We start from the raw sequence: 18,637 nt of genomic DNA, 5'->3' as shown, positions 1-18,637 counted from the left end.
ACTAGGAAGGTTGAAAAACTTTCTGAATGGAGGGGCTATTATTTATAACTTTTAGACATATAATGAAGTATGCAACATTTCTTTAAATTGAACTTTAGAATGAATACTCATTTTGTCAATTAAATTATTAGAGACATCTTTGTTTTTCTTGTAACATTCAAAATAATTTTATAGTAAATAATTTATTTATGCAATAAATAAAATGAATGGGTGCACATATGCCAAATATAAATATTTAAAACCATCTTTTATTTTTTATCTTTTCTAGGGCATCTTTCACATCCTTGTTCCGTAGGCTATAGATCAGAGGGTTTAACATGGGAATCACAAGGGTGTAAAACAATGAGGTAATTTTGTCTTGATCTAGAGTGTGGGAAGAACTGGGTCTGAAATATATGAAGAGTATAGTTCCCTGGAAAATTGCCATAGCAGTTAGATGCGAGGTGCAGGTTGAGAAAGCTTTGAGCCTCCCTTCTGTAGAGTGGATCTTCAAGACTGCTAGAATGATATAACAATAAGAAACAAGGACTCCTGAAATGGAACTTAATTCAATAAAACCAAAAACAGTGAATAATGCCAACTCATTGACCCGTGTATCAGAGCAGGAGAGGAGGTAAAGTGGGGATAAGTCACAGAAGAAATGGTTAATCTCATTTGACCCACAAAAGCATAAGCGGAATGCTAATGTCGTGTGGATCAAAGCATCTGTCATCCCCAGCAGGTAAACCCCGGCCATGAGCAGGGAGCACAGCCTGTTGGACATGCTGACCGCATAGAGCAAGGGTCTGCTGACGGCCTTGTACCGGTCATAGGCCATCACTGCCAGCAGGAGACACTCAGAGTCCGCAAAGATACAGAAGACCAAGAACTGCAGCGCGCAGCCATAGAAGGGGATTGACTTGTTTTTGGCTAAAATGTCTATCAACATCTTGGGGCCAATTGCTGTTGAATAGCAGAGGTCACAGAAAGAGAAATGGCTGAGGAAAAAGTACATGGGTGTGTGCAGCTGCGGATCCAACCTAATTAAAATAATCATTCCAAGGTTTGCCAGAAAGTTAATGAGATAAACAAGGAAAAACAGGATAAATAGGGTTACTTTAATCCCAGGGTTATCAGTAATTCCCAACAGTATGAATTCAGTTAAGGATGAGCAATTTCCTCTTTCCATTCTTCTATGCTCTTCTCTAAATTCTTGAGGAAATGATCAAGAAAAGGATACAGACACGTGTACCACTTCTGGACGTTTATAGTATATCTGTAAGGAAGAACACAATTTATTTCTGCAGTTTTCACTTTGTACTCAGAAAATGACTTGGTCAGTAGTCACTCTTTAAAGAGGCATTGCTATCTACCTGATAATAATATCAATATGTGAGATAGGCAGTTGAGAAATTTGTTCTAAATCTACATGTTGTTCCCAAGGTATGTTACAATCTACAAACTACTTACTCTGAGCATAACCTTTCTTGTTTCAAGAAGAATATTTGGATGAATTAATGTCTCATTACATCTTCAAAACAACGTGAAAAAAACAACAATGTTAGAAACACCAGGCTATAAGAGCGACTCGTATTTCCTATGCTTGAAAAATTTCCGTCATGCGAAAAGTGTTTACAACTTTTATGTCGCTCAAAGAACAATTTAGAATATTTATGTATTAGTATTAGAATAAATTATTACAACACACACTAACAACAATGAAAATAATTATGTTACTGGTACTAGTCTTTAGTATTTAGTGAGACATGTGATAATATTACCTGTTTTTGGAGTGTCTGGTGCCAAAGATGGAGCCTCTAGAACAGTCAAAGAAAAGAGTTAAAAGGAAATGTAAACAGCAGAATTTAAAGCATATTGCTGTATCTCTTTCGATTTTGGATGGACTTTTATAGCATCCAAATGGAAGCAGGTTTAGTGACAATAAATGCTTCTGAGATACATTGGTTTCTCTGTCTAGTGTGTGTATCATGTGTGCCATGTTAGAATGTCTATTAAATGTCTCTAATGTGCATAAGAATAGAATATAGGTGAGGAGCTTTCCTTTAGACCTTATGACATGTGATTCATATGAAGATGAATTTGTACATTTTAATTTTGAAAGTGCCACCTACATTACTCTTTAAATATGGTAAAACTAACAACAACAACAAAATCCTTAAATTTATCTATATACTATTCTGATGATAAAAGAAGGGAAGGTTTTCCTGTGAATCAACATCAAAATAAATTAATAGTCATATTATGGATGCTAATAAGTACAAGCAAATTCTGACAGTTCTGAGAAGAAAATATTATTTCTGGGCATTACATTATATAATTTAATTAACTGAGTATGCAGGCATAAAATGTTTTACTTGCAAATTTATTTTCCCAAAACAGTAGCTATTTGTTCTAGAATCCTGAAATCATTACCTGGAAACCTTAGCTGAGATGAGCAGCTCTTGGGTAGCTGAATAAGCAGATAGGCTTTTATCTTACCAGGCACACTGGGACTTAAAGCCCTGTGCTAATGTGTCTAGCTTTAGACAATATGCAAACACATCATTAAATTCATTTCTGCTTCTGTGTATCCCCCTGTGAATTCAGGAACAACTTAGCAAAGTCTGGACTTTATGCTTCAATATGTCACCAGATTAACCTATGTATGAAGAAGCCTGCACAAGCTATGTAAGGTGTTCCTCACAGTTACCCTCTCTCTGCTCAAAAAGACGCACAACTTGAGAGTTGTAAGTTGAATTTTATTTGAGGCAAAGTGAGGACTACAGCCTGGGAGACAGCATCTCAGGTAGCTCTGAGAGATTTCTCCAAAGAGGCACCGGGAGAAGGTCAATATATGAAATTTTGATGAAGGGAGGGTTGTATGCAATCAATTGCTTATTTTACAAAAGGTTTTCTGCTGGTTACAGGGAGCTAATGTCACCATGAAGGGTTTTAGCTCTTTGTTTAGATATGAAGGGATACAAGGATTCGGATCATAAAATCAGTTCCTGAAAATATCTAACTATCTAAACACCTGTTCCACCAGCTTCCCTGGGGCACAGAGTGCCTCACTCTCCACCCTGAATTCCCTCAGGGGGTGTGTAGGTCAGCAGCAGCTGCAGCGGCCCAGGGTTCAGTCTTCACACCGGCAGAGGGCAAATGCCCTTGTTCAGTTGTTGGCAAAGATTCTGGCAAGTGCTAATTTGTGGTTGACACCTCCATCGATATTCTCCTTCTCTAGTCAGAGGAAATCTAACAAATATCAAATAGATCCCTCTGTTCCAAATTATTTGGATTGTTCACTGTGTTTTTGAAGCATTCTCCTTAACTACCTCATGTGGGGATATTGCTATACTTTGAGCATATTTATTTATCTATATTATTATTAATAATTATTATTTTAATTATTTTGATATTTTAAAATATTAAATATTTAAGTATTTAAATATTTTAAATTAATTTTAATTAAATTAATTTAAATATTTTAATTATTATTTAATAATTATTATTAATAATCATATTATTAATGTGATCTTAGATCATATTATTTATTTATCTATATACATGTAGATATGTATATCTATATACATGCATACCATAAAATTCACTCTATTCATATAAATAGTTCTTTGGGTTTAAGTACATTTTCAAGGCTGCTCACCCATCACCATTGTCTCCTTCTGGAGCATTTGCATCAGTAAGACTCTCAGACTACTGTCTGGCACTGCCTCCTCTTCCCTTCCTCAGCTCTGGCAACCACTCATGTTCTGGCATCTCACACAAAAGGAATCGTGAAATGATGTATGTCTGTGTGTGACTGTCTCCTGTCAGGTTTCTTTCCTTCACTTAAATGTCTTTAAGGTTAAGTCACATTACGGAATACACTGGAATTTTGTTTCATTAAATGGCACAACAATATTGCATTTTAGAGATACAACACATTTTATTGATCCATTCTTCAGACGGATGAATATTGGCTTGTCTCTACTCTTTATCTATTATGAATAATGATGTTTTAACATTTATGTCAACGTTGCCTTTCAAGGCCGCCTTCAAAATCAAATATCAGTTTATTCCCATCCTTCAATCTCATACTGATAGCTTTCAGTGAACAATGTCGGATTTGCGATCTCCAAAGCTTTAGCTTCAGGACCAGGGACCAGGCTTGATCACTCAGAGCTTTTGTGTGGCAGAAGTTTATTACAGTGAAAAAGACAGAGAAAGTTTCTGACATAGGCATCAGAAGGGGGCGGAGAGTGTCCCACTCACTAGTCTTATCAAGCCCTTATATGATTTCACCAAACCCGTTCCCTCAGCATACATCTTAAATTAACAAGATTGATTAAAACTAGCAATAGAATGGTCTTACCAGACCCACTCCCACAACATAGGTTTTAAAACAGCAAGATTAGTCGGAAGGTTCTTGTTAAGGAGGAATATGTCCTTAAGCAAGACGCACTGTTGTTACAAAATCATTTGTTACAGAGCTTAAGGGAAAGCACGCATTGAGCAAGATGAGCTGTTTTGTGTAATCATTCAGTCAGTTCAGTCGCTCAGTCATATCTGACTCTTTGAGACCCCATGAATCGCAGCAGGCCAGGCCTCCCTGTCCATCACCAACTCCCAGAGTTCACTCAAACTCATGTCCATTGAATCGGTGATGCCATCCAGCCATCTCATCCTCTGTCATCCCCTTCTCCTCCTGCCCCCAATCCCTCCCAGCATCAGGGTCTTTTCCAATGAGTCAACTCTTCGCATGAGGTGGACAAGTATTGGAGTTTCAGCTTCAGCATCAGTCCTTCCAATGAACACCCAGGACTGATCTCCTTTAGGATGGACTGATTGGGTCTCCTTGCAGTCCAAGAGACTCTCAAGAGTCTTCTCCAACACCACAGTTCAAAAGCATCAATTTTTCTGCACTCAACTTTCTTCACATCCATACATGACCACTGGAAAAACCATAGCCTTGACTAGACAGACCTTTGTTGGCAAAATAAAGTCGCTGCTTTTTAATATGCTAACTAGCTTGGTCATAACTTTCATTCCAAGCAGTAAAGGACTAATTTCATAGCTGCAATAACCATCTGCAGTGATTTTGGAGCTCCCCAAAATAAAGTTTGACACTGTTGCTACTGTTTCTCCATCTATTTCCCATGAAGTGATGGGACCGGATGCCATGATCTTAGTTCTCTGAATGTTGAGCTTTAAGCCAACTTTTTCACTCTCCTCTTTCACTTTCATCAAGAGGCTTTATAGTTTTCCTTCACTCTCTGCCATAAAGGTGGTGTCATCTGCATATCTGAGGTTATTGATATTTATCCCTGCAATATTGATCTCAGTTTGTGCTTCATCCAGCCCAGCATTTCTCATGATGTACTCTGCATATAAGTTAAATAAGCAGGGTGACAATATACAGCCTTGACATACTCCTTTTCCTATTTGGAACCAGTCTGTTGTTCCATGCCCAGTTCTAACTCTTGCTTCCTGACCTGCATACAGGTTTCTCAAGAGGTGGTCTGGTATTTCTATCTCTTTCAGAATTTTCCACAGATTATTGTGATCCACACCGTCAAAGGCTTTGGCATAGTCAATAAAGCAGAAATATATGTTTTTCTGGAACTCTCTTGCTTTTCTGATGATCCAGTGGATGCTGGCAAGTTGATCTCTGGTTCATCTGCCTTTGCTAAAACCAGCTTGAACATCTGGAAGTTCACAGTTCACATATTGCTGAAGCCTGGCTTGGAAAATTTTGAGCATTACTTTACTAGCATGTGAGATGAGTGCAATTGTGAAGTAGTTTGAGCATTCTTTGGGATTGCCATTCTTTGGGGTTGGAATGAAAACTGACCTTTTCCAGTCCTGTGGCCACTGCTGAGTTTTCCAAATTTGCTGGCATATTGAGTGCAGCACTTTCACAGCATCATCTTTTAAGATTTGAAATAGCTCAACTGGAATTCCATCACCTCCACTAACTTTGTTCGTAGTGATGCTTTCTAAGGCCCACTTGACTTCACATCCCAGGATGTCTGGCTCTAGGTGAGTGACCACACCATTGTGGTTATCTGGGTCGTGAAGATCTTTTTTGCACAATTCTATGTATTCTTGCCACCTCTTCTTAATATCTTCTGCTTCTGTTAGGTTCATACCATTTCTGTCTTTATTGAACCCTATCTTTGCATGAAATGTTCCCTTGGTATCTCTAATTTTCTTGAAGAGATCTCTAGTCTTTCCCATTCTGTTGTTTTCCTCTATTTCTTTGCATTGATCGCTGAGGAAGGTTTTTTATCTCTCCTTGGTATTCTTTGGAACTCTGCATTCAAATGGGAATATCTTTCCTTTTCTTCTTTGCTTTTGGCTTCTCTTCTTTTCACAGCTGTTTGTAAGGCCTCCTCAGACAACCATTTTGCCTTTTTGCATTTCTTTTCCATGGGGATGGTCTTGATCCCTGTCTCCTGCACAATGTCATGAACCTCCGTCCATAGTTCATAAGGCTTTCTGTCTATCAGATCTAGTCCCTTAAATCCATTTCTCACTTCCACTGTATAGCAATAAGGGATTTGATTTAGGTCATAACTGAATGGTCTGGTGGTTTTCCATACTTTTCTCAATTTAAGTCTGAAGTTGGCAATAAGGAGTTCATGATCTGAGCCACAGTCAACTCCCGGTCTTGTTTTTGCTGACTGTATAGAGCTTCTGCATCTTTGGCTGCAAAGAATATAATCAATTTGATTTCCTTGTTGGCCATCTGGTGATGTCCATGTCTAGTGTTTTCTTGTGGTGTTGGAAGAGGGTGGTTGCTATGACCAGTGCGTTCTCTTGGCAAAACTCCATTAGCCTTTCTTTGCCCTGCTTCATTCTGTACTCCAAGGCCAAATTTGCCTGTTACTCCAGGTGTTTTGCTGACTTCCTACTTTTGCATTCCAGTCCCCTACAATGAAAAGGACATCTTAGCTCTGGGATTAAAGAAAATATGTAACTAAGGCAAAACCCCAGACTCCTTATCAACCTACTTAAGACTTAACTCTCTGAATATCATCCAAGGACATTGAATCTGTGATTTCATGACATTCTCTACTATGTATGCTCTTTCTTGAATTATGTTATATTTTCCATAAAAATATGTCTACTGCATTTAAGTCTTTAGGAAAAACTTCTGTGCTTACTATCTCTATTTTCTAAAGTTGTTAATAGAGGACTTGCAGATCTAACTGCTTTCTAGACATTTATTGCTAAGTATTTCTGTCTGTTAAAGTGGATAATGATATACAAAGGATAGAAACATACTAGATTTGGGATTTTCCTTACTTACATTGTTCATACATTCAAGGATGATTCACTTAAAAATTTTTGGTGGGTTTAATGATTTTCTAAGTAGGTTTAATTTTGGCTTTCTTAAATAATTTGTCTGATATTATCCATACTGATTTGCATAATTAAAAATATTGGAAATTTCTTTTTTCTGTTGACGTGTAGTTGGAATACAATATTATATTAGTTTCAGGCATATAGCTTAGTGACTCCATGTTTTATATTCTCCATATATAGTTATAAAATATAGTCTATATTCTCTGTTTGTATATCATATCTTGTATCTTCTTAATTTTATATCTAATAGTTTGGTTACCAATGCAGGGGGGGAGGGGGGATGAGAGAGAGGCAGGATTTGTGAGTAAATCAGGGGGAGGGTTACATCATCTTGGTACCTGTCATGAGTGATTGTAGAACCTAACCTACCTTTCAACTGAATATTTCATGGTGACCTCAGTCAACATGAAGAAGAAATCCAATACCAAAGAATGGACCAATGGTCATCATTTTAGGTCATGTAATTTTGAAAAAGTGCTTCTGTAGCAAAAGATAACTAGAACAGTGAGAGTAAATACATCAGAGAGAAACATTTCCATAAAATATAAAGTATCTGAAAACCGTTTATACATATATATGACACAGAACATGTATCCAAAATATATGAAGTTTTTTTGTCAATAGTAAAAACAACAACAAAAATGAGCAAAATACTGAACAGATACTCTCACCATAAAGATATATAAACAGCAAGTTAAACACAATAACTTTCTCAGAATCACTAGTTACTAAGGCAATGACAACAAAGCCACAGTAAGATAATATAAAACAAATGCTAAATGAACTGAAATTAAATACTGATCATAATTAATCTCTGCTTCATCTGATTTCTCATTGGGAAATTAACAGCAACACAGGTTTTCTTATTCGTTTTGATATTTTTTCTCAGTTTGTTCTTTTACTTATTTCTATAAATCTGGGAAATTTATTTTGCTAAAATGTATGTAAATACTACATATTTTATATTGGAAAAGTGATCCTTAACAAGAATTTTTGATGCCTTTTATATGTCACTGTCATTCTTGGTTCTCAGGATTCCAATACTAAAATATCACCTGTACTCCTGTGGAGATATTTTTGAGGCAAAGCTTAAACCACAACTAATTTTTAATAGTTCCCCACTAAAATCCAGAAGATGATGAGTTTGTTTCAAAAGAATTTTACTATCACTACTTGCTTCTCTATTACACATATGTAATGTATGTAGAATGAGTATGCAGTGTACGTAGAATTGTCCTTGATCACCTAATTCTATTCTTATCCTTTCTAATTTTTCCCTCAGTTACTTCCATTTCACTCTCTCTCTCTTTTAAATTTATTTATTTTAGTTGGAGACTAATTACTTTACAATATTGTAGTGGCTTTTGTCATACATTGACATGAATCAGCCATGGGTGTATATGTGTTCCGCATCCTGAAACCCCTCCCACCTCCCTCCCCATCACATCCCTCAGGGTCATCCCAGTATGCCAGCCCTGAGCACCAGGGCTGTTCTCATGTATTGAACCTGGACTGGCAATCTATTTCATATATGATAATATACATGCTTCACTGCTATTCTCTCAGATCATCCCATCCTTGCCTTTTCCCACAGGGTCCAAAAGACTGTTCTACTCTTCTATACATCTATGTCTCTTTTTCTGTCTTGCATATAGGGTTATCATTACCATCTTTCTAAATTCCATATATGTGCGTTAGTATACTGTATTGATGTTTTTCATTCTGGCTTACTTCACTCTGTATAATAGGTTCCAGTTTCACCCACCTCATTAGAACTGATTCAAATGAATTCATTTTAATGGCCGAGTAATATTCCATGGTGTATATGTACCACAGCTTCCTTATCCACTCGTCTGCTGATGGGCATCTAAGTTGCTTCCATGTCCTGGCCATTATAAACAGTGCTGTGATGAACATTGGGGTGCACGTGTCTCTTTCAGATCTGGTTTCCTCAGTGTGTATGCCCAGAAGTGGTATTGCTGGGTCATATGGCAGTTCTATTTCCAGTTTTTTAAGAAATCTCCACACTGCTCTCCATAGTGGCTGTGCTAGTTTGCATTCCCACCAACAGTGTAAGAAGATTTCCTTTTCTCCACACCCTCTCCAGCATTTATTGCTTGTAGACTTTTGGATAGCAGCCATTCTGACTGGCATGAAATGGTACCTCATTGTGGTTTTGATTTGCATTTCTCTGATAATGAGTGATGTTGAGCATGTTTTCATGTGTTTCTTACCTATTTGTATGTCTTCTTTGGAGAAATGTGTGTTTAGTTCTTTGGCCCACTTTTTGATTGGGTAGCTTAGTTTTCTGGAATTGAGCTGCAGGAGTTGCTTGTATATTTTTGAGATTAATTGTCAGTTGCTTAGTTTGCTATTATTTTCTCCCATTCTGAAGGCTGTCTTTTCACCTTGCTTATAGTTTCCTATGTTATGCAAAAGCTTTTAAGTTTAATTAGGTCCCATTTGTTTATTTTTGCTTTTATTTCCAATATTCTGGGAGGGGGGTCATAGAGGATCCTGCTGTGATTTATGTTGGAGAATGTTTTGCCTATGTTTTCCTCTAGGAGTTTTACAGTTTCTGGTCTTACATTTAGATCTTTATTCCAATTTGAGTTTATTTTTGTGTGTGGTGTTAGAGGGTATAAAAATCCCTTGAATTACATTTTGTTCAGTCAGAACCTTGTTATAGCTTTTTCACAGGCTGCTTCTCAAAACCATGAAGACTAGCATCATTTTGATCTACTCCCACTCAACAACCAAAATCTGATTTTGGGTAGCTACATTATTATTACAAGCCAGATAACCTGAAATATCTCACAATGGGATTTGTGTTTCATTAAAAATGAAGATCTTAAATAGTTTAAAAGCTTATCTTAAGGAGAAAACAGATTTCTCAGATATAAGCAAGTGAGAAAAAAAAAAAAAAAGAAATCTAAACTTAGAGTTTTCCTGGTGTCTTGGTGACGCTAAAACACTTCTATGTAAGCAAACAGTACCCAGATGAAGGTCTTCCTCAGAATGTAGTTCTCTGGCCCCCAAATTTACAATGATAGAGAATGAATTGCATGGTTCTGAACTGAAGAACATTGTACCTCTCTCCTGCTGTGAGGATGACCAGGAGAGCCAGTGGGTGTATAAAGACAGTGCTGTTCTACAAGCAAGGCAGCACTTTTAGTAACATAAAGATTATATTTTGAGAGACTCTAGAAAGTATGCACTACATCAATTCAGTTCGGTTCAGTTAAATCACTCAGTCGTGTCTGACTCTTCGCGACCCCATGAATCGCAGCACACCAGACTCCCTGTCCATCACCAGTTCCCGGAGTTTACTCAAACCCATGTCCATCGAGTCTGTGATATCATCCTCATCCTCTGTCGTCCCCTTCTCCTCCTGCCCCCAATCCCTCCCAGCATCAGGGTCTTTTCCAATGAGTCAGCTCTTCGCATCAGGTGGTCAAAGTATTGGAGTTTCAGCTTCAGCATCAGTTCTTCCAATGAACACCCAGGACTGACTTCCTTTATGATGGACTGGTTGGATCTCCTTGCAGTCCAAGGGACTCTCAAGAGTCTTCTCCAACACCATAGTTCAAAAGCATAAATTTTTCGACATTCGACTTTCTTCACAGTCCAACTCTCACATCCATACATAACCAGTGGAAAAAACATAGCCTTGACTAGATGAAACTATGTTGGCAAAGTAATGTCTCTGCTTTTTAATATGCTATCCAGGTTGGTCATAACTTTCCTTCCAAGCCCAAAGAAAGGCAATCCCAAAGAATGCTCAAACTAACTACACAATTACACTCGACTCACACGCTAGTAAAGTAAAGCTCAGAATTCTCTGAGCCAGGCTTCAGCAATACGTGAACCATGAACTACATCAATTAGAAAAATATGTAATGAACTCTTGTACAAGAAACTTTTCAATTTAAAAATAAAAATTAATAGTCTCCTACAATCTCATAATGAATGTAATCTGTTTATGGAAAGGCATTTTTTTGAGTATAATATGCACATAGAAAACACATTTTCTGGATTTAGAAAAGGCAGAGGAACAAGAGATCAAATTGCCAACATTCACTGGATCATCAAAAAGCAAGAGAGTTCCAGAAAAACTTCTATTTCTGCTTTATTGACTATGTCAAAGCCTTTGACGGTGTGGATCACAATAAACCAGAAAATTCTGAAAGAGATGGGAATACCAGACCACCTGACCTGCCTCTTGAGAAACTTGTATGCAGCTCAGGAAGCAACAGTTAGAACTGGACATGGAACAACAGACTGGTTCCAGATAGGAAAAGGAGTATGTCAAGGCTGTATATCGTCACCCTGCTTATTTAACTTATATGCAGAATACATCATGAGAAACGCTGGGCTGGAGGAAGCACAAGCTGGAATCAAGATTACTGGAAGCAATATGAATAACCTCAGATATGCAGATGACACCACCCTTATGGCAGAAAGTGAAGAAGAACTAAAGAACCTCTGATGAAAGTGAAAGAGGACAGTGAAAAAGTTGGCTTAAAGCTCAACATTCAGAAAACTAAATCATGGCATCTGGCCCCATCGCTTCATGGCAAATAGATGGGGAAACAGTAGCTGACCTTAATTTTGGGGGCCCCAAAATCACTGCAGATGGTCATTGCAGCCAAGAAATTAAAAGACACTTACTCCTTGGAAGGAAAGTTATGACCAACCTAGACAGCATATTAAAAAGTAGAGACATACCTTTGCCAAGAAAAGTCCATCTAGTCAAGGCTATGGTTTTTCCAACAGTCATGTATAGATGTGAGTGTTGGACTATAAAGAAAGCTGAGCGCCAAAGAATTGATGCTTTTGAACTGTGGTGTTGGACAAGACTCTTGAGAGTCCCTTGGACTGCAAGGAGATCCAACCAGCCCATCGTAAAGGAAGTCAGTCCTGAGTGTTCATTGGAAAGACTGATATTGAAGCTGAAACTCCAATACTTTGGTCACCTGATGCGAACAGCTGACTCATTTGAAAAGATCCTGATGCTGGGAAAGATTGAGCGCAGGAGAAGAGGATGAGATGGCTGGATGACATCACAGACTCGATAGACATGGGTTTGCGAGGGCTCTGGCAGTTGGTGATGGACAGGGAGGCCTGGCGTGCTGCGATTCATGGGGTCTCAAAGAGTCGGACATGACTGAGTGACTGAACTGAACTGAACTGTGATAATATTGCTTATCTAATCTATATCAAGTGTCAGTGTACCTGACTCAGATTGTTTTATTGGAGCTGGGACATACCATTTATTCATATATTATGGACAGCTGCTTTTGTGATACAGGACAAGACTGTTCAGTTATGACCAAAATTTATGGCCTAAAACCTTAAAATATACACTATTAAATAACTCAGGGCTTCCCAGTTGGTGCTAGTGGTAAAGAACCCTACTGCCAATACAGGAGACATAAGAGACCCAGGTTTGGTCTCTGGGCTGGGAAGATTCCCTGAAGGAGGTCAAGGCAACCCACTCCAGTATTCTTGCCTGGAGGATCCCATGGACAGAGGAGTCTGGTGGGTTACAGTCCATGGAATCACAAAGAGTCAGACGCAACTGAAGCCACTTAGCGTGCACACAAATACTTCAAAGAAAAGTTTGTGAAGTCATGATCTAATGTGTTGAAACAAATTTGAACTGGTGCCATTTTTACAGAATTTCAAATAATCCGATGGTGAATATTTCTGTACATGTATTTCAGTGGACGTATTCATTCTTCACTCTTGGGCATAATTCTAGGAGAGGTGTGTTGGGGTTCTAGCACATTTATGTCCAGCTCTAGTATTAATAGACTCTGCTATGGTGTTTACTAAGTGCAGGGGCAATTCTCAACCTACTGTCCATGTGTAAAAGCCACGGCTGACTCACATCCTCCCCAGATACCGCACTTGTTTACACTTTGCCATTTGGTCAGTCGGTCAGTTCAGTCACTCACTCGTGTCCGACCCTTTGCGACCCCATGGACTGCAGCACGCCAGGCTTCCCTGTCCATCACCAGCTCCCGGAGCTTACCCAAACTCATGTCCATCGAACTGAGGATGCCATCCAAACATCTCATCCTCTGTCATCCCCTTTTCCTCCTGTCTTCAATCCTTCACAGCATCAGAGTCTTTTCCAATGAGTCAGCTCTTCGCATCAGGTGGTCAAAATATTAGAGTTTCAGCTTCAGCATCAGTACTTCCAATAAATGTTCAGGACTGACTTCTTCTAGGATTGACTGATTTGCTCTCCTTGCATACTACGATTTCTAACATTTTATTTACTTCAGTGCTAAATAGGTGAATATCCACTTTTGTGATGAGTCTATGAGTTTCTCAATCTGAATAACATAACAGACAAAAGGATCACCTTTGAAAATGTTTGCCCTTCTGAAATTTATACTACTTAGATGGCTTCATGTCACCACTACTTTAGGTTAAACAGTTTACATATATAAAACAATTTCTTGTTTGAATATGAAGTGATTATTTCTTTCTTTCTTTCTTTCTTTCTTTTTGCAATTTTCAAGCCCTTTCCAGTACTGGGATGAATTTACACAGAAGTAAAGTCATATTTTATAGGGACAGATTATACCAGCTGGAAAGGACCTTAGAGGTAATCTAGCTGAAGCCTCTACTTAACTTCAGGGAACCTGAGGGATAGAAAGGCAGAGTGATGTGTTAAATTTAGAGTGGACTTGCTGTCTGGCCCATAGCATGTTTGTAACTAAAGAGAGAGATGTCCAGGGAGGTTAAACTTTGCTGCCTCTGGCTATAACACAGAACCTCTACTTCCTGGTGTACCGAACATTATTACTGCATGATTTATAATGTATATACTTGTTCACCCCATAACTAGTATGCCGCTATCTGTCCTCTATTTAGACATTTACCTAAATCTAACATTGTTTTTGCCATATTTATACTTCGTTATTTCAGTGGCAAGGATGAAGGACGAGGTTAAGACATATGACTAAAATAGTAACACATGACACACTCATTGATAAATTGCATTTGGACAGTGATATTTACCATCACACTTTGCACTGGTTGTGTGAGAAGAATGTGGTGCTGAAAGATTAAATGGGAAAAGAATGAAGACTATTGAGATAGAGTGTTAATATATTATATTAGTAGACCAATAATTAATGGCAAAACACTGAAATCATGGTCTTCCCTTGTGGCTCAGCTGGTAAAGAATTCGCCTGCCATACGGGAGACCTGGGTTTGATCCCTGGGTTAGGAAGATCCCCTGGAGAAGGGAAAGGCTACCCACTCATGGATTCTGGCCTGGAGAATTCCATGGACTCTTTAGTCCATGAGGTGGCAAAGAGTCAGACACGACTGAGCATCTTTCACTCACTTATTGACACCATATTTTGTCTGACTTTAATATATTCCAGCAATGTTTTCTGCCATGTTACTCCTCATAAGCAAACAGTTCAAAAGAAGTTTGAGTAAATTAATGAAGTATATCAGAAATAGAAACCTATAAACCTTTTATATTATGGAATAGCTATCTTACGGTGTTTTTACCATGAGAACTCTTCTTAACATGCCATAATGTTTTACAAATACCACCATGAGTAACAAAGGAATTTCATAAGTTTTATTTTTTCATTCTATAATATTTTTACACAAGGACATTTTACAATGGCAGCTGGATAATTTAAGACCATCCGAAGCTTTTAACTTTACACTTTTAATGTGTAAATAAGAGTGTTCTTCAGTAGTTTATGATATTTCAAATATATGATTGGATTGCAGCCTAGCTTTCTCAGCAAACTGATTCAGGGTTTTAGCCTTCAGGAAGCCATATCAAAGTCAGATATAATAGTAAAATATCAAGAAGTTATAGTTTTTTACTTGTAGTGCAATTAACAGATACATATATCTTTATTAGAATATTATCTTAGTGTCCACAACAATTTTATGCACCTTCCAAAAAACTGTTGTGTATATACATACAATATGTATACACTGTTGTGAGATATGTGTCTATGTGTGTATGTGTGTTAAGGTATTTAACGAATCTTCAGTTAATTTTGGGTTATCTAGATATAAGTAATAGTCAAAAAATGTTGCCTACTATTTTTTAGATAAATTCATACTTATTTATTTTATATCCCAGGCAAAATTCAGTGCTTGGTTAACAAGGATGGAATGCTCAGTTCGTTAGCAAAGAATGCTCACAAACGGTGATACAAAGCAACGCCTTAAAGGTGATTGTAAACCATAGAGAGGTGGGAATTTAACCAGGGTTGACAATGAGGAAGAAGGAAAGAAAATTGTCTTGGAAGAAGTGCAGAAGAATTGATAGCTGATAACAACAGCACTATATTGTACTTTAACAAGTAGACAGCTCTTTTGTATGTCTTTATAATCTAATCTTTAGATATCTTATTTTTATCTAACTTTATTCAAATGTAATTGGCTAATTCCATGTGTAATTATAAGTGCACAACGTGATAACTGTATACATTGTGAGATGGTTACCACAGTAAGGTTGATTAACACCTTCTTTGCCCCACAGTTTCCCATTCTGAGTGTGTGTATAGTGAGGGCAGTTAAGAGCTACATTGTTTTCCGCAAATTTCTCAAGTTTTCATTATTGTTAACTAGAGTCACCATATACATTTAGATCCCTCTAAATTATTCATCAAATAACAAAGTTTGCACAGTTTTACCAATATCACCGATTTCCCCTACCTTTCGGGCCCTAGCAACATTCAACTCATTCTGTTTGTATGAATTTCATCTCTCTTTTTTTTTTTGACTGTAGCACTCAGCTTGCTGGGATCTTAGTTCCCTGATCAGGGATCAAACTGGACCCAGTTAGTGAAAGCAGTGAGTTCTGAAAATCACTGGGCTGCCAAGGAATTTCTGAATTTGACTTTTTAATTTCTACATATATGTGAGATCATATAGTACTTGTCTCCCTCTGTATTAATATTTCACTTAGCACATGGCCTCACACTTCTTCCATATTGTAGCAAGCATGACTTCTAAAAGACATGGACATATACACTTCACTTCAGTTCAGCTCAGTCGCTCAGTTGTGTCCAACTCTTTGTGATCCCATGGACTGCAGCACGCCAGGCCTTCCCGTCCATCACCAATGCCTGAAGTTTACTTAAACTCAAGTCCATTGAGTCGGTGATGCCACTTCAAGATCTGAATAACTGTCAGATCCTCTGACCTTTTCGTTTCCCAGATTGAACCTTTTTAAAATTTGACTGAATATCTCTATCAAAAGTAGCTTTCCTTTTTGACTAGTTTTAGATACTTTTGTTTTGAAATTATAGCCCTTTATTTTTTATTTTGTGATGAATTTGAGGCCAATTATGAATTACTTGGCTGTTTTTTAAATTTGTTTTTAGTACTAACTTCAGTAGTGCATAAGCTATAAGATCTATAATAATATATAAAAAAGCTGCAGGCTCAAAGATCACTGAGTAAATGCACAATAAATCTTAGTGCAATTGAAAACAATGCTTGAATTAAACAATGAACAAAAATAACTACAATGGAAAAGACAGAAACCTTTTTCACATAGACAAAGTGCCATATATATATGTATATATATATATACATATATATACACACATACATATAATAATTATATATATATTACATTTATATATATGTATGTATTATAGATACACATACACACACACACATATATATATATATATATAAATCCTTAAAGCATTATGAAACATGACATGTGTGGGGGAAACAAAATTAGACTTTAATACAAATATCACTTTAAGAATTTGAGAAATTATTCTCATGTATCCTATCTTTTAATTTTAGTAAATCAGCAATCAATATATCATATGAATGCATATATGTACACAAATGCCTAATACAGATAACTAAAACCATTTATTTTTCAATTTTTCCAGGGCCTGTTTTACATCTTTGTTTCTTAGGCTGTAAATCAGAGGATTTAACATAGGAATCACAAGAGTGTAAAACAATGAGGTCATTTTGTCTTCATCTAGAGAGTATGAAGAACTCGGCCTGAAATACATAAAGAGCAGAGTTCCCTGGAAAATTGCCACAGCAGTTAGGTGGGAGGTACAGGTGGAGAAAGCTTTGAACCTCCCTTCAGCAGAGTGGATCTTCAAGACTGATAGGATGATATAACAATAAGAGACAAGGACTCCTGAAATGGAGCTTAATTCAATAAAGCCAAAAATCATGAATATCACTAACTCATTGACCTGTGTGTCTGAGCAAGATATCAACAGGAGAGGAGGAACATCACATAAAAAGTGGTTAATCTCATTTGACCCACAGAAGCATAAGCGGAATGCTAATGTTGTGTTTATCAAAACATCTATCACCCCCACCAGGTAAACCCCCACCATGAGCAGGGAGCACAGCCTGCTGGACATGCTGACCGCATAGAGCAAGGGGCTGCTGACGGCCTTGTACCGGTCATAGGCCATCACTGCCAGCAGGAGACACTCAGAATCTACAAAGGTACAGAGAACCAAGAATTGCAGAGCACAGCCATAGGCGGGGATTGATTTGATCTTGGCGAATAGGTCCACCAGCATCTTAGGGCCAATGGCTGTGGAATAGCAGAGGTCACAGAAGGAGAGGTGGCTGAGGAAAAAGTACATGGGTGTGTGCAGCTGGGGATCCATCCTAATCAGAGTTATCATTCCAAGATTTGCCAGAAGGTTGATGAGATAAACAAGGAGAAACATTGTAAATAGGATCACTTTGTTCTTAGTGTTATCAGTAATTCCCAAGAAAATAAATTCAGTAAAGGAGGAGCAATTCTCTCTTTCCATTCTTCTTAGATCTTGTGTAAACTTTTGAGAAGGTTACCAAGAAAATCACATATGCATGTTTAATGCTTCTGCACGTCTAAAAAAAAAAAAAAAAATCATAAGGCAGAGCATTTTTTCCTTAATTGTCTTTTTATACTTAGAAAATAATCCAGTCTTGTACCTACTCTTTAAAGAGGCATAACTATCCATTCTGCAATAATAAAAGGCATATAAGGAAGATGTTTGAGAATGTTTCAAGTCAATCTAGATGCCATTCATGAGGTTGCTACTTCTAAAATCTCTTCTCTGTCCCTTATTTTCCTTATATCAGAGAGTAGAGCTGGTTGATATTACCTTTCTTCAATTCTTTAAAACCACATGGAAGAGACACCAATATTAGCAAAACCAGATTCTAAGACTTTGGACTGAGCTTTTGCTTTGTTTAAAAATATTCACATGAATACAAAAGAAAAAAAAAATGATTACTAGTTTTTTTTTTCTTT

The 18,637-nt window shown here is 37.5% G+C and overlaps 2 protein-coding genes across 2 annotated transcripts; both read right to left on the bottom strand.

The window, feature by feature from the left end:
* Window positions 1-235: 235 nt before the first annotated feature.
* On the bottom strand, window positions 236-1,186 carry LOC136175014 (olfactory receptor 5W2-like). Its single transcript, XM_065945307.1, has one exon. The coding sequence runs from the start codon at window positions 1,166-1,168 to the stop codon at window positions 236-238; it is 933 nt and encodes a 310-aa protein (XP_065801379.1). The 5' UTR covers window positions 1,169-1,186.
* A 16,039-nt stretch (window positions 1,187-17,225) lies between these two features.
* LOC136174897 (olfactory receptor 5W2-like) lies at window positions 17,226-18,155 on the bottom strand. Its single transcript, XM_065945156.1, has one exon. The coding sequence runs from the start codon at window positions 18,153-18,155 to the stop codon at window positions 17,226-17,228; it is 930 nt and encodes a 309-aa protein (XP_065801228.1).
* Between the last annotated feature and the right edge of the window lie 482 nt (window positions 18,156-18,637).

The sequence above is a fragment of the Muntiacus reevesi genome, chromosome 9, assembly GCF_963930625.1.
Source record: "Muntiacus reevesi chromosome 9, mMunRee1.1, whole genome shotgun sequence".
Lineage (NCBI taxonomy): Eukaryota > Metazoa > Chordata > Mammalia > Artiodactyla > Cervidae > Muntiacus > Muntiacus reevesi.
Note: the sequence above shows the minus strand (reverse complement) of the source record. Positions and strands in the feature narration are given on the sequence as shown.

Bases quoted from the DNA above. Each gene is read 5' to 3' on its own strand.
- LOC136175014 (XM_065945307.1), bottom strand. From the start codon at position 1,168: ATGGAAAGAGGAAATTGCTCATCCTTAACTGAATTCATACTGTTGGGA.
- LOC136174897 (XM_065945156.1), bottom strand. From the start codon at position 18,155: ATGGAAAGAGAGAATTGCTCCTCCTTTACTGAATTTATTTTCTTGGGA.